The 10,089-nt window shown below is 60.6% G+C and overlaps 2 protein-coding genes across 2 annotated transcripts; one reads left to right on the top strand and one right to left on the bottom strand.

Moving 5' to 3' along the window:
* Window positions 1–317: 317 nt before the first annotated feature.
* On the top strand, window positions 318–3,945 carry LRRC25 (leucine rich repeat containing 25). The gene is made up of 3 exons (XM_084758633.1): window positions 318–580; window positions 1,060–1,865; window positions 3,330–3,945. The coding sequence occupies exons 2-3, from the start codon at window positions 1,069–1,071 to the stop codon at window positions 3,463–3,465; spliced, it is 933 nt and encodes a 310-aa protein (XP_084614759.1). The 5' UTR covers window positions 318–580; window positions 1,060–1,068; the 3' UTR covers window positions 3,466–3,945.
* A 2,061-nt stretch (window positions 3,946–6,006) lies between these two features.
* Window positions 6,007–8,945, bottom strand: GDF15 (growth differentiation factor 15). The gene is made up of 2 exons (XM_084759456.1): window positions 7,762–8,945; window positions 6,007–6,798 (listed from the first exon to the last, which is right to left on the bottom strand). Exons 1-2 carry the CDS (start codon window positions 8,039–8,041, stop codon window positions 6,164–6,166), a joined length of 915 nt encoding a protein of 304 aa, XP_084615582.1. The 5' UTR covers window positions 8,042–8,945; the 3' UTR covers window positions 6,007–6,163.
* Between the last annotated feature and the right edge of the window lie 1,144 nt (window positions 8,946–10,089).

Here is a 10,089-nt window from a genome sequence, read left to right as displayed (position 1 = left end):
CGGGTATTTACCGGCCATGTCCCCTCCCTTAGCAGGCCCCTACAGCTATTCTGTCCAACAGCCGGCTACACGAACTTCCGGTGAGCCTCGAGGGGAGGTTAGGAGCTTGGAGAATTACAGCAATCTCTGGCAAACTAACTCCTAGCTATGTACCGAAGCCTCTAGGACTAGGATCCGGTCCCTTTTTCTCTGGTCCATCTCCGTGGGGGAGGGGGCGGCTCCTGCTCACCGTCCTTTTCCAAGGACCAGATGCCCCCTGAGTCCCCGCCCTGGGGACTGGTCATCGAGTGAATATTTGCAGAAGCCAGCAAAGGTCAGGAAGTTGGTGGAGGGGAAGCTGTGGGCCAAGGAGTGCAGGGTGAGGTTACTGGCTCACAGCAAGAGAGAAGTGGGACGAGGAGGCCCTTCCTCCCCTCCTGAGAGCCTGAGGCTGGCAGAGGGCTGGTCCCTGCCGTTCCCTCCACCCTTTCCTCTTCCCCCAGGAGCGGGGGCGCACAGGTGGAGGGAACCAGGTCGGTGGCTCGTTGAACCCCCATCCCAGCCCCTAGACACCACGAAGGACGGCAGGTGACACCAGGAGGTGAGACTCAGAGCCTAGGGCACAAGCCTCCAAGCGGGTCTGTGGGCCCCAGCTCTTGCCGGTTGGCTGTGTACAACAGGAGGGTCGGCAGGGAAGGTTGCCGGGACAACCATCACATGCCTATGTTTGTGTCTTGGCAACAGCGATGCAGATGGTGGGGAAACCTGGGCAAGTGTGTGGGAGGCAGGCCAGCCTCATCCTGGGGAATGCTTGGGACGCACCCATTCCACAGATGAGAAGTTGGAGGCTCAGGGACCAGGGACTCACAAGGAGAGGTCAGGGGCTGTGGGTGTCCATGTCAGAAGAGCCTCAGCTGGTTGGGTTGTATTGGGGCTCACTTTGTAGACCAGGCTGGCCTCGAACTCACAGCGATCCACCTGCCTCTGCCTCCCGAGTGCTGGGATTAAAGGTGCGCGCCACTATGCCCGGCATGAACATATTTTTAAAATCCACGGTATTCAACCGAAATATTCCCACAGGTTGCTACAATGGGGGGCGGCACTGGAGCACGGATGCTGTGGTCGTGTCTCCCGCTGCTGCTGGCCCTGCTCCACGAGTCGGCGAGTCGAGACCTAGCCTGCATGGTGTCCTCAAGCGATGTGGACTGGACCCAGACATTCAATGACACTTGCCTCAATTTCAGTGGCCTTGGGCTGTCCCTGCCAAGGAGCCAGCCCCTGAAGGCCAGCCACACACAAGTCCTGGACCTGTCTAGGAACGGTCTGCAGGCCCTCCCAGGCGTCTTCTTTGCCAACCTGGAAAACCTGAAAACTTTGATTGTCACCTACAACCCGCTGGCCAGCGTGGATCCGTTGCTGGCCCTGCGCTGCGACCTGGAGGTCCAGGCTGACTGTAGATGTGGGCTGGCCTCCTGGCACGCCATTCGCCAGGACAACTGCTCAGAGCAGCAGCTGCTGCTGTGTCTACACCCGGCCACCGGCGCTCCACAGAACCTTTCCACCTTCCTTCAGGCCAGCTGTCCCCCAGGCTTGGCCCTGGAGGCCATCGGTGCCCTTGTAGCAGGGACTGTCTTACTGGTTCTGGCTGTCGGTGTATCTCTGCTGGTCTGGAGGCTTCGTCGACGCTGGAGAACCAGTGAGGCGGACCTCTGCAAAGCCCAGGATTCACAGGATGCCTCCGGATCGGTGACGGGTTTCCTGCCACGGTACAGCAGCCGGCAACCTAGCACTAAGGTCCCAGACACACCGCCGGACAGCCCTGCCCTGGTCTATGAGAATGTTTTCATTGGCCAGCCGGCTGAGGACTGCTCATGGTCTGCACCCGGGTGAGTGACCTGAGTGACCACAGATCATTGAATTACTCGGCTTCAGAGGGCCTTGGAGGCCCGCCCCCTGTCATTTCAGCCCACAGGTGTCAGAGAGAGTCAGGGTACCACTGTGCAGTCAGGTGGAGAATTTCACCTGGGTCTTGTGCGTGCTGTGTGCCTTTCTTTGGCCCAGCAGCTTCGGGTCTCTGTTTTGGTGAGGACTGCAGGCCTAGCCTCACCTCCAGGAGTTGGGAACATCCTCAGGGGCCAGGTCCTCACTTTGTGAGTTGCAAACTCAGTTTGTAGCTCTGGAGGAAGCAGGTGAAGTGGGACTTGCTGAACCCTGACTCGGGTTCATGCATCTCGGCTGTGTGCATCTTCCTGCTTGGGGACATAACCAGCTTCTCCCCGAGACACATGGGATGCCCTGCGTGGTGGCACACACCTGCCCTCAGGAGGCAGAGGCAGGTGGATCTCTCAGTTCCAGGCCAGCCTGGTTCACAGAGAGAGTCCAGGACAGCCAGTGCTACACAGAGAAACACTGTCTCGAAAAATTAAAAAAAGAAAGAAAGAAAGAAGAGAGAGAGGAAAAAAAAAAAGACTGGATAAAGGTTCCAGTCTTCCCAGACCAGTGGGGTGGAGGCATCTGTAGTTTGAGGCCAGCTGGCCACATGAGTCTGTCTCAAGAAACAGAGGCCAGAGGCAGGGGGAGAGAGAGAGAGAGAGAAAGAGACAGACAGACAGACAGACAGACAGACAGACAGACTTGGGGAGTTTGTAGGTCAGACACTGGGGCAGCAGGCCAGGAACAGGGGGGCCTCGAAGCTGAGGCAGGAGATTTGGGTAACTCAGCTGCTGGGAAGCAGGGAGATGCAAATGAGATGCAAATATTGAAAAGAGGAAGGGACCTGGGGGGGGGGGGATGGGGAAGGCGGGTGACTTAAGTTCAGCCTGTCATGGGACTGAGAGATGGCCTCCACCCTGGGCCCTGCTGTGCTTTCAGAGGACCAGGGTTCGGTTATTCTCACAGAGCCTGTTACACCGTCTTCTGCCCTCACAGGAGAATGATAATAATGAAAAACTGTTAAACAGTGAAGACGGGGTGGGGCTGTGTCAAGGCTGGGGGCGCTCACACAGACACCCCCCCCTTCCTTGCACCATCCAAATGGAGGGGGGAGGCAAGGAGGGGTGGAGAGGTGAGTGGAGGGGGTGTACGGGAAATCCGAGTTCAGGGCTAGCCTGGGCTACACAAGATCCTGTCTCAAAACAAAACAAGCCCGGGGTGGTGGCACACACTTTTCATCCCAGCACTAGGGAGGCAGAGGCAGGAGTATGTCTGTGACAGCCAGGGGCAGCCTGGGCTACACAGTGAGGCCATGTCTCAGGAAGAAAGGAGGGAGGGAGAGAGAGGGGGGTGGGGGTGGGGGCGACTGCTGCCTCTGGGCCTCAGTCACCTGCCCTGACGTGCATTCCCCTCTGCAGGAGCCCTGCCGGGGACAGCGACTGCTACATGAACTACACAGGTGCCGACCTGGACTCTCAGCCTGTCTACTGCAACCTGGAGTCCTTGGGGAGTGCCCCACGGGATGATGAGGACTGTGCGTACCCGGGTCACTGAGTCCGGCCTGTGGGGTCAGACACTGAACCCCAAGACTGCCCCCTGCAGGCCCTATGCTCCCCCACACGCTAAACATCGAAGGGGGCACAAAGATTCCGAGAGCAGGACAGTCTGGAACTGAACCCCTCCTCAGTGTGCATGCAGCTGATGCTCAATACATGCTCGGGGACACGTGGTGGTGCTGCTGGCTCTGAGCACAGTCCTGATGGTGGTTTCCAGAGTCCGGATCTCCATCTGGATTACCGAGCTGTTTGCCTGCACCCACCGGCCCCTGAGACTCCCGGCGGGTCTCCCAGAGATTCCCCTCCTGCCCCCTCCCCTCCCCGCCCCTCCCTCCCCCTGGCCTCCAGGTCCTGCATCCTGGGTCTGGGAATCCAGCCTGGGTGGTTTTCCCTGCCTCTTCTTGTCCCTCTTTCTTCCCTTCTGTCCTCCCCATCTGGGCTCACTGCTCACCAATAAATAAAACAGGACTGGAGAACACTTAGGTCCCTTCAGAGCTGTTCCTAGTTCTCAGCTTTACTGCATCGCCTCGGGAGGGGTGGGGTTAAAGTCGTTCGCCACCACTGCCGGCCTTGGAGACCACCTTCGACCCAGATCTTTTGGTTTTCCGAGACAGGGTTTCTCTGTGTAGCCTTGTCTGTCCTGGGCTCACTTTGTAGACCAGGCTGGCCTCAAACTCACAGCGATCCGCCTGCCTCTGCCTCCCAAGTGCTGGGATTAGAGGCGTGCGCCACCATGTCCCGCTTTGACCAGATCTTTAAGCAGGAAGACCTGCCTTTCATCTGGACCACACCTTCTGTTGGAAAACTACGTGGACGAGGAAGGAGGAAGCTTTTGCTCTTTGCCTGCTTCCCCTGCCTTGCTAGCCTGTCCGTCCTCACTGACATGAGAGCCTACTTCTTCAGGACTCCAGCTGAGACGTCAGCCTGAAGACGGAGCAGCTCCTGGAGGCGTGGACTCTCCACTCACAACGAGCACTGTTGGGTTAGCCGGCCGCTAAGTCACTCAAGGAACGCCCCGCCCCATTTCACTCAAGCCCCGCCCATTTCACTCAAGCCTCGCCCCCGTCCCCTTCTATAAATTCTGTCAACGCTGGAGCGCAGCTTGCCACCTCTGAGGAGCCTGTCAGCATCCCCCGACACGCTGGGCTGCTCAGAGCTCGCTCAGTGTATTCACGAAGTTATGACGCCTCAAGCTGCTCCGGGTCCTGTTGAACCCCCACCTGCAGAGGCACCCCCTAATTCTGCATGTTAGGCCTGGTTTTGGAGGAGGACCGGGAAGAAAGTCCTTTGTTTTCGTTTTCAGGGTACAGCTCATTCTCAGGGGAAACCAAGGTAGGCCTGAGGCATACATACTGGCTGCTGGCTGCACCCTACGCTCCACCACAGGTGCTTGGTTTCCCCCCCCCCCCACCCCCGCACATCAGCTGTCAATCAAGAAGATCCCCCCACCCCCTGTGGGATAGCCTGGTGGGGCATGTCCTCTGTTCTTCTTCCCCAGGTGGCAGGAGCTTAAGCTTGCCTCCTGGAGCCTCGTTTTCAAGGCCTTACCCTCGGCCCTGCCCCTTGCCACCTCAGGACCTTTGTGAGTGTGTCCTCACTGCTGCCCCAGCAGGTTCACCTCACACATCCCCCCTCACGTGACTTCTATTCTAAACCATCTAAGTCACCCAAGTCGGTTCACTGATAAAGGTCAGGGGAGGAGACACTTCTGCATGTCTCGGTGGACTCTGCAGTTCTCACACACGCACGCATGCACACAGGAGGAATGTTTCTCCTGGAAGATAATGAATGGGTGAAACTTCCCCACAACTTATTGTTTCTTTCTTGCTGTTTTCATATGAAAGACCAGAGGCAGCATTATCGTGGAAGCAATTGCTGGAGCCAGGAAAGGTGTTGACCTCTTCCTTGTCAGGGTAAACAAGATTTTTTTTATGAAATCATGAACTTGATGACCTTGGGTGTCTTACGTTTGAAAAGGTGACGCCACCAATGGGAGGGCCATAGGAGAGTGACTGAGGTGGAGCCAGGCGCTGTCCCGGAGACAAACGACTCTTAGAGATACTTACAGCGGCACAGCCCGGACACGTTATAACTCTTTAAAAGGTTTTGTGTGCGTCTTAAATTACACCGTATGGGGGCTGGAGAGATGGTTCAGAGGTTAAGAGCACCACCTGCTCTTCCAGAGGTCCTGAGTTCAATTCCCAGCAACCACATGGTGGCTCACAACCATCTACAGTGTGATCTGGTGCCTTCTTCTGGCCTGCAGGTGTACAAGCAGGCAGAGCACTGTATACATAATAATAAATAAGTAAATCTTTTAAAAAATAAATTACACTGTATCAGGGTGGGGGGCTATCAAGGATCCTCCCACCATGCAACCATCTGAGTTCCCGGGAATTGAACTCACATCATCAGGCTTGGCAGCAAGCCCCTTCACCCTCTGAGCATTCCCTCACCCACTCGGTCCTTCAGCTGATCCCTTGGGGGACACTGAGGCTTAGGGAGGCAGGTGTGCTGCTGAGGTCACCGAGACGCCCCATAGAAACCAGGCTCACGTTTATTATTAGCAGAGTATTTAAATAAATACACAATCCATCCACCCTTCCCGACCCCAATAAATTAAGAATATGAATAAATACAAATATAAATAGCGTCCTGGACGGAGGGGAGTGCAGGTGAGGGGCGCGACCCGGCGCTCATGCGCAGTGGCAGCCCCGGGCCACCAGGTCGTCGTAGGTCTGCAGCGACACGCCGCCGCTGTCGGTCCTGTGCATGAGCACCACCGGGGTGTAGCCGGAGGGGACGCAGCACGGGGCCGGCACCCGGTCGGGCTGCAGGCCGTGCAGGCGCGCTTTGATCTGCGCGTGCGTGCTGGCGGAGCGGTAGAGGTGGGGGCACTCGCCCACGCACATGCTCAGTTGCAGCTGGCGCGGGGACAGCACCCAGTCGCTCCAGCCCAGGTCCTCGAGCGTCGCCTGCACGGTCTGCAGGTGACAGCAGCGCCCGGGACCCAGCGGGCACGAGTCTCTCGGGCGCGCGTGCGCGCTGCGGCGCCCCCTGCCGGCGGCCGCGCGCAGGTGCAGTTCCAGCCGCGCACCGCCAGAGGGCAGCACGGCCGCGTCGGGGGGCGGCGCCAGGCGCAGGCGCAGCGCGGGGCCGCGGGGTCCCCCGAGGCTGAGCGCGCGCCGCAGGGGCCCGGTGACATCCCGGGGCCGGGACGACGGCGTTAGCTGGAGCAGGGCTCGGTGCACGCGGTAGGCTTCGGGGAGGCCGTGGGTCAGCGACGACCGATTCACGCGGAGCAGCAGGTGACCGTGGGACCCCAGTCGCACTGCGGAAGGAAGCAGAGAGCCGGTGGGTCACTCGGGGTCCCGGCGCTGGTGTGCCCGGAGTGGGTGTGCCCGGGGCCGTGTGCACGCGTGCGGGTGTGCCGCGCCCGCCGGCCACCGGGCCTTTGCACAGGCGTCAACAAAAGCTGCCCTGGCTGCCCTGGTACTCGCTCTGTCTACCAGGCTGGCCTCGAACTTAGAGATCCGCCAGCCTCTGCCTCCCGGGCGCTGGGATCTGAGGCGTGCGCCACCGCTCCTGGCTTACCTGCCCTCCCTGAACGTGGGAAACGGAGGCAGGGGGATTGCCCTGAGTTTGGAATCAGCCTGGGCTACAAAGTTCCTGTCTCAAAAAAAGAAATCTCGAGAGAAAGTAAATTAAATTGCCAGCAGGTTCTCGCTACGGAGCCCCAGCCGGCCCCGAACTCATGGCAATTCTCCTGCCTCAACTTCAGGAGTGGTCGGGGCGCGCACACCTTGTCAGAGACCGGGGCAGGTCACGCAGCGCTTGGAGTGGGGGTAGGTAGTCAGGGGCGTGGCTCAGCCGGCCTGGCCCCGCCCCCAGGCCCGCCCATCCTGGCCACTGTCACTTGCTACTGTAGCGGAGTCTTGACCAGAGATTGCGTCAGAATCCTGGACCAGCTCTTGCAGGTTCTTTCCCTTTGGCCCTCGTCCACGCCTCCTCCATCCAGGACCCGCTATCCTCCCCCAGGGTCCCCCCCGTCCCCTCCACCGCCCCCCACCAAGCGCTGTGCACCTTCAGGAGCCACCCTGACCTCTCTGGACGCCTTTTGTCCAGCTCGGGTCTGAGGACCCATCCTACTCTGCTCGAGGGACTGCTGGCCGCCCTGGTGGGTCTTCCTGACCATCACAGCTGGGGAAACTGAGGCTCGGGGGCTGGGCCGAGCCTCATGGACTTGATTGTGTTGGTTAGTGGGGAGGGGAATGGGCCCCCAGATGCCACTCACCTTCTGGAGTGAGTATCCGGACAGCCACGTGCGGGGTGGGTTCTGAGTTCGAGTCCGCCCGGCTCCGGTTGGCCTGCAGCCGGCTCAGCAGGTCCTGGAAGCGACCTCGTAGCTCCCGGGAGTCGAGTTGCGCCTCCGGGTGGGAGCGTCGCGCCTCGGGCACCGCCAGTGCGTCCCCCGCCGGCGGCCACGACAGCAGCAGCAGCAGCAGCAACAGGAACAGCAGGAACCTCAGCTGCGAGCCGCCTAGAGGCTGGGCTCGGGGCGCGGGCTGAGCCATGTCGCTGGTGTCCCGAGTGTGGCTTTGCGCTGAGCCCTCCGCCGCCGCCTTTATACCCACTGGACTCTGCCCGCCCCGCCCCCGTGTGCGCTGCCAACTCGGGTGACCAGGCTAATCCGGCCCGGGAATCCCAGGCTCCGAAAAGGGGTGGGGGGGCGGTACCTCTCGGGTCAGGAGGGAACCCGCCCGGTCTGGTGACCGGAGTGAGGGCTGACCGTCCCCACAGGACATGTGATGGAGTCCAGAGTGAAGTTCAAGTGGCTTCTTCCTTCCCCTTGGGACCAGGGCGCTTGCCCTCCTCCCCCCACCCCCATCAAAGGTAGAGATTAAACAAAAGAGAGAGCAAGTTCGGGCAAGTCACCTTATGCCTCAGTGTCCCCGGAACAGACTTTACAGCCTTGACGGAAGAGCGGGCATCCTGCGCCTCTCAGTGCCCTCTGCGCGACTCCTACGAACCCTTCAAAACCCGCAGCCACAGCCCGTGCTCCGAAGCCCTCACTAGCTTTGCCTGTCCAGGTGCTCATACACGCAGGTCCCTGCCTTTGGCCCAGAGCTGGCTGCCCTGCGCCTGCCTCAGTCTCCCCAGTCTGCTGTGGGCCTCCTTCAGATTAACGCCAAACAGGAGACGCGCCCCCCCCCCAATGTGGACCGTGAGCGGGGTGGTGTCAGACAGGAGCCCTGTCCACTGTCAGGCTGGAGCTGGCGGCGACAGTGGTCAGGGCCTCCGCGTGAGACAGGAGCGAGCAGCGAGGGCTCCGTGTCCCGCGTGCACGTGCTGCTGCGTGGCCTCTGATCCACGCGTGGGGTCACTGCGGGCCATGCACGCCACGACGGACCAGGGGGCTCCGCGTCCCAGCCTGCCGCCATCCCCTCGCACTGGCCTGGTGCGGGACGGGAGGTGCAAGCGAGGGGGTGGGGGGTTGGGGGTAAAGGGGGGTGAGGAGCATGAGGAGGGGGTGACCCAGACCTCTCCCCATCCGACCCCCAAGCTCCGCCCATGCAGGCCCTGGCCTTGCCCTCAGGCTTGCAATGGCGTTCTGGGGTCACTGCGCTGGGCACGGAGTGGGTGGCCTGGTGGGCACCCGGCGGTGGGGGTGGGGTTCATCTCTGACTCGTTTTCCCCAATTTTAGGCGTCAGGGTCCGGTTCTGTACCCTGGGTGAGCTGCTGAAGTCTGCAGGAGCCGTCCTGGGCCACACTACGGAGCCTCAGTTTTCCCTTCTGTGAAAGGATGCTTTGGTCTACATTTTCAGCGTGGGAGTGAGGATACGGGGTGGGGTTAGGCACTGTCCCGCGAGGTCCCGGGGATCTAAAGAAAAGAGGGGCTGATGATTGCGAGTCACAGATGGGGAAATTAAGGCTGGGATACGGTTGGCTGTTTAGATGGGGGATGTGGCGGGAGGGGGGAGTGGGAGGAGGGCCCGCGGGGCTCACGGGGCTCACGGGAGGTTATAAAGGAGGTCTGCGTGGGAGCTACGCGCTGCCTTCCTCTCCCCGGCCGCTCCTCGCGTGGACCCTAGCGGTGCGGCCCGGCGCCCCCTGGCGGCCGCAGCGGAAACGCTCAGATCCACGCGTGGAGCCACGCGCGGGGCCGGGGCGGCTCTTGGATGCTGGGGGACAGTTCCTCTGTTCCCCACCTAAGCCCGCAGGCCGAGGCCGCAGCCCAGGTTGCCCCCTGAAGAAGATGGGGCGTCAGCAAGGTTTAGGTCTTGGTTCCCCCAGGCTCTCCCCGCAGCACATGCCCGCTGCCGTCCGTGGGGTCACCACAGGCTGCCCCACAGGTGCTCTGGAGTGTGGCCTGAGTACACAGCAGGCTCTCAATAAATGCACCTGTGCACTTTGATGCACTCTGGGCTCAGCTGTTTGTCAATAGAGATCCAGGCCCAAAGGCTCAGGTCCCTGTCAGGGTGTCTTGTGGGGGCAGTAAGTCCCCCGAGGAACACGTTATGTCAGAGGCCTCGGGAGAGTTCCTCCTGGCCCGGGGCCCTTTCACTCTGTAACCTCAAGCCCACAATCCTCCTGCCTCAGTCTCCCGAGTGTCGAGATGGC

Source organism: Acomys minous (assembly GCF_964271855.1).
Source record: "Acomys minous genome assembly, chromosome: 15".
NCBI lineage: Eukaryota > Metazoa > Chordata > Mammalia > Rodentia > Muridae > Acomys > Acomys minous.
The sequence above is the reverse complement of the archived record's forward strand: the minus strand, read 5'-3'. Positions and strand labels throughout refer to the sequence as shown.

What these genes read in the sequence shown, in the direction of transcription:
- GDF15 (XM_084759456.1), bottom strand. Translation starts at nt 8,041, where the DNA reads ATGGCTCAGCCCGCGCCCCGAGCCCAGCCTCTAGGCGGCTCGCAGCTG. An exon ending in CCGGATACTCACTCCAGAAG is followed by an intron (nt 6,799 to 7,761) that starts GTGAGTGGCATC and finishes TTCCTTCCGCAG; the next exon opens with TGCGACTGGGGTCCCACGGT.
- LRRC25 (XM_084758633.1), top strand. Translation starts at nt 1,069, where the DNA reads ATGGGGGGCGGCACTGGAGCACGGATGCTGTGGTCGTGTCTCCCGCTG. An exon ending in TGCTCATGGTCTGCACCCGG is followed by an intron (nt 1,866 to 3,329) that starts GTGAGTGACCTG and finishes TCCCCTCTGCAG; the next exon opens with GAGCCCTGCCGGGGACAGCG.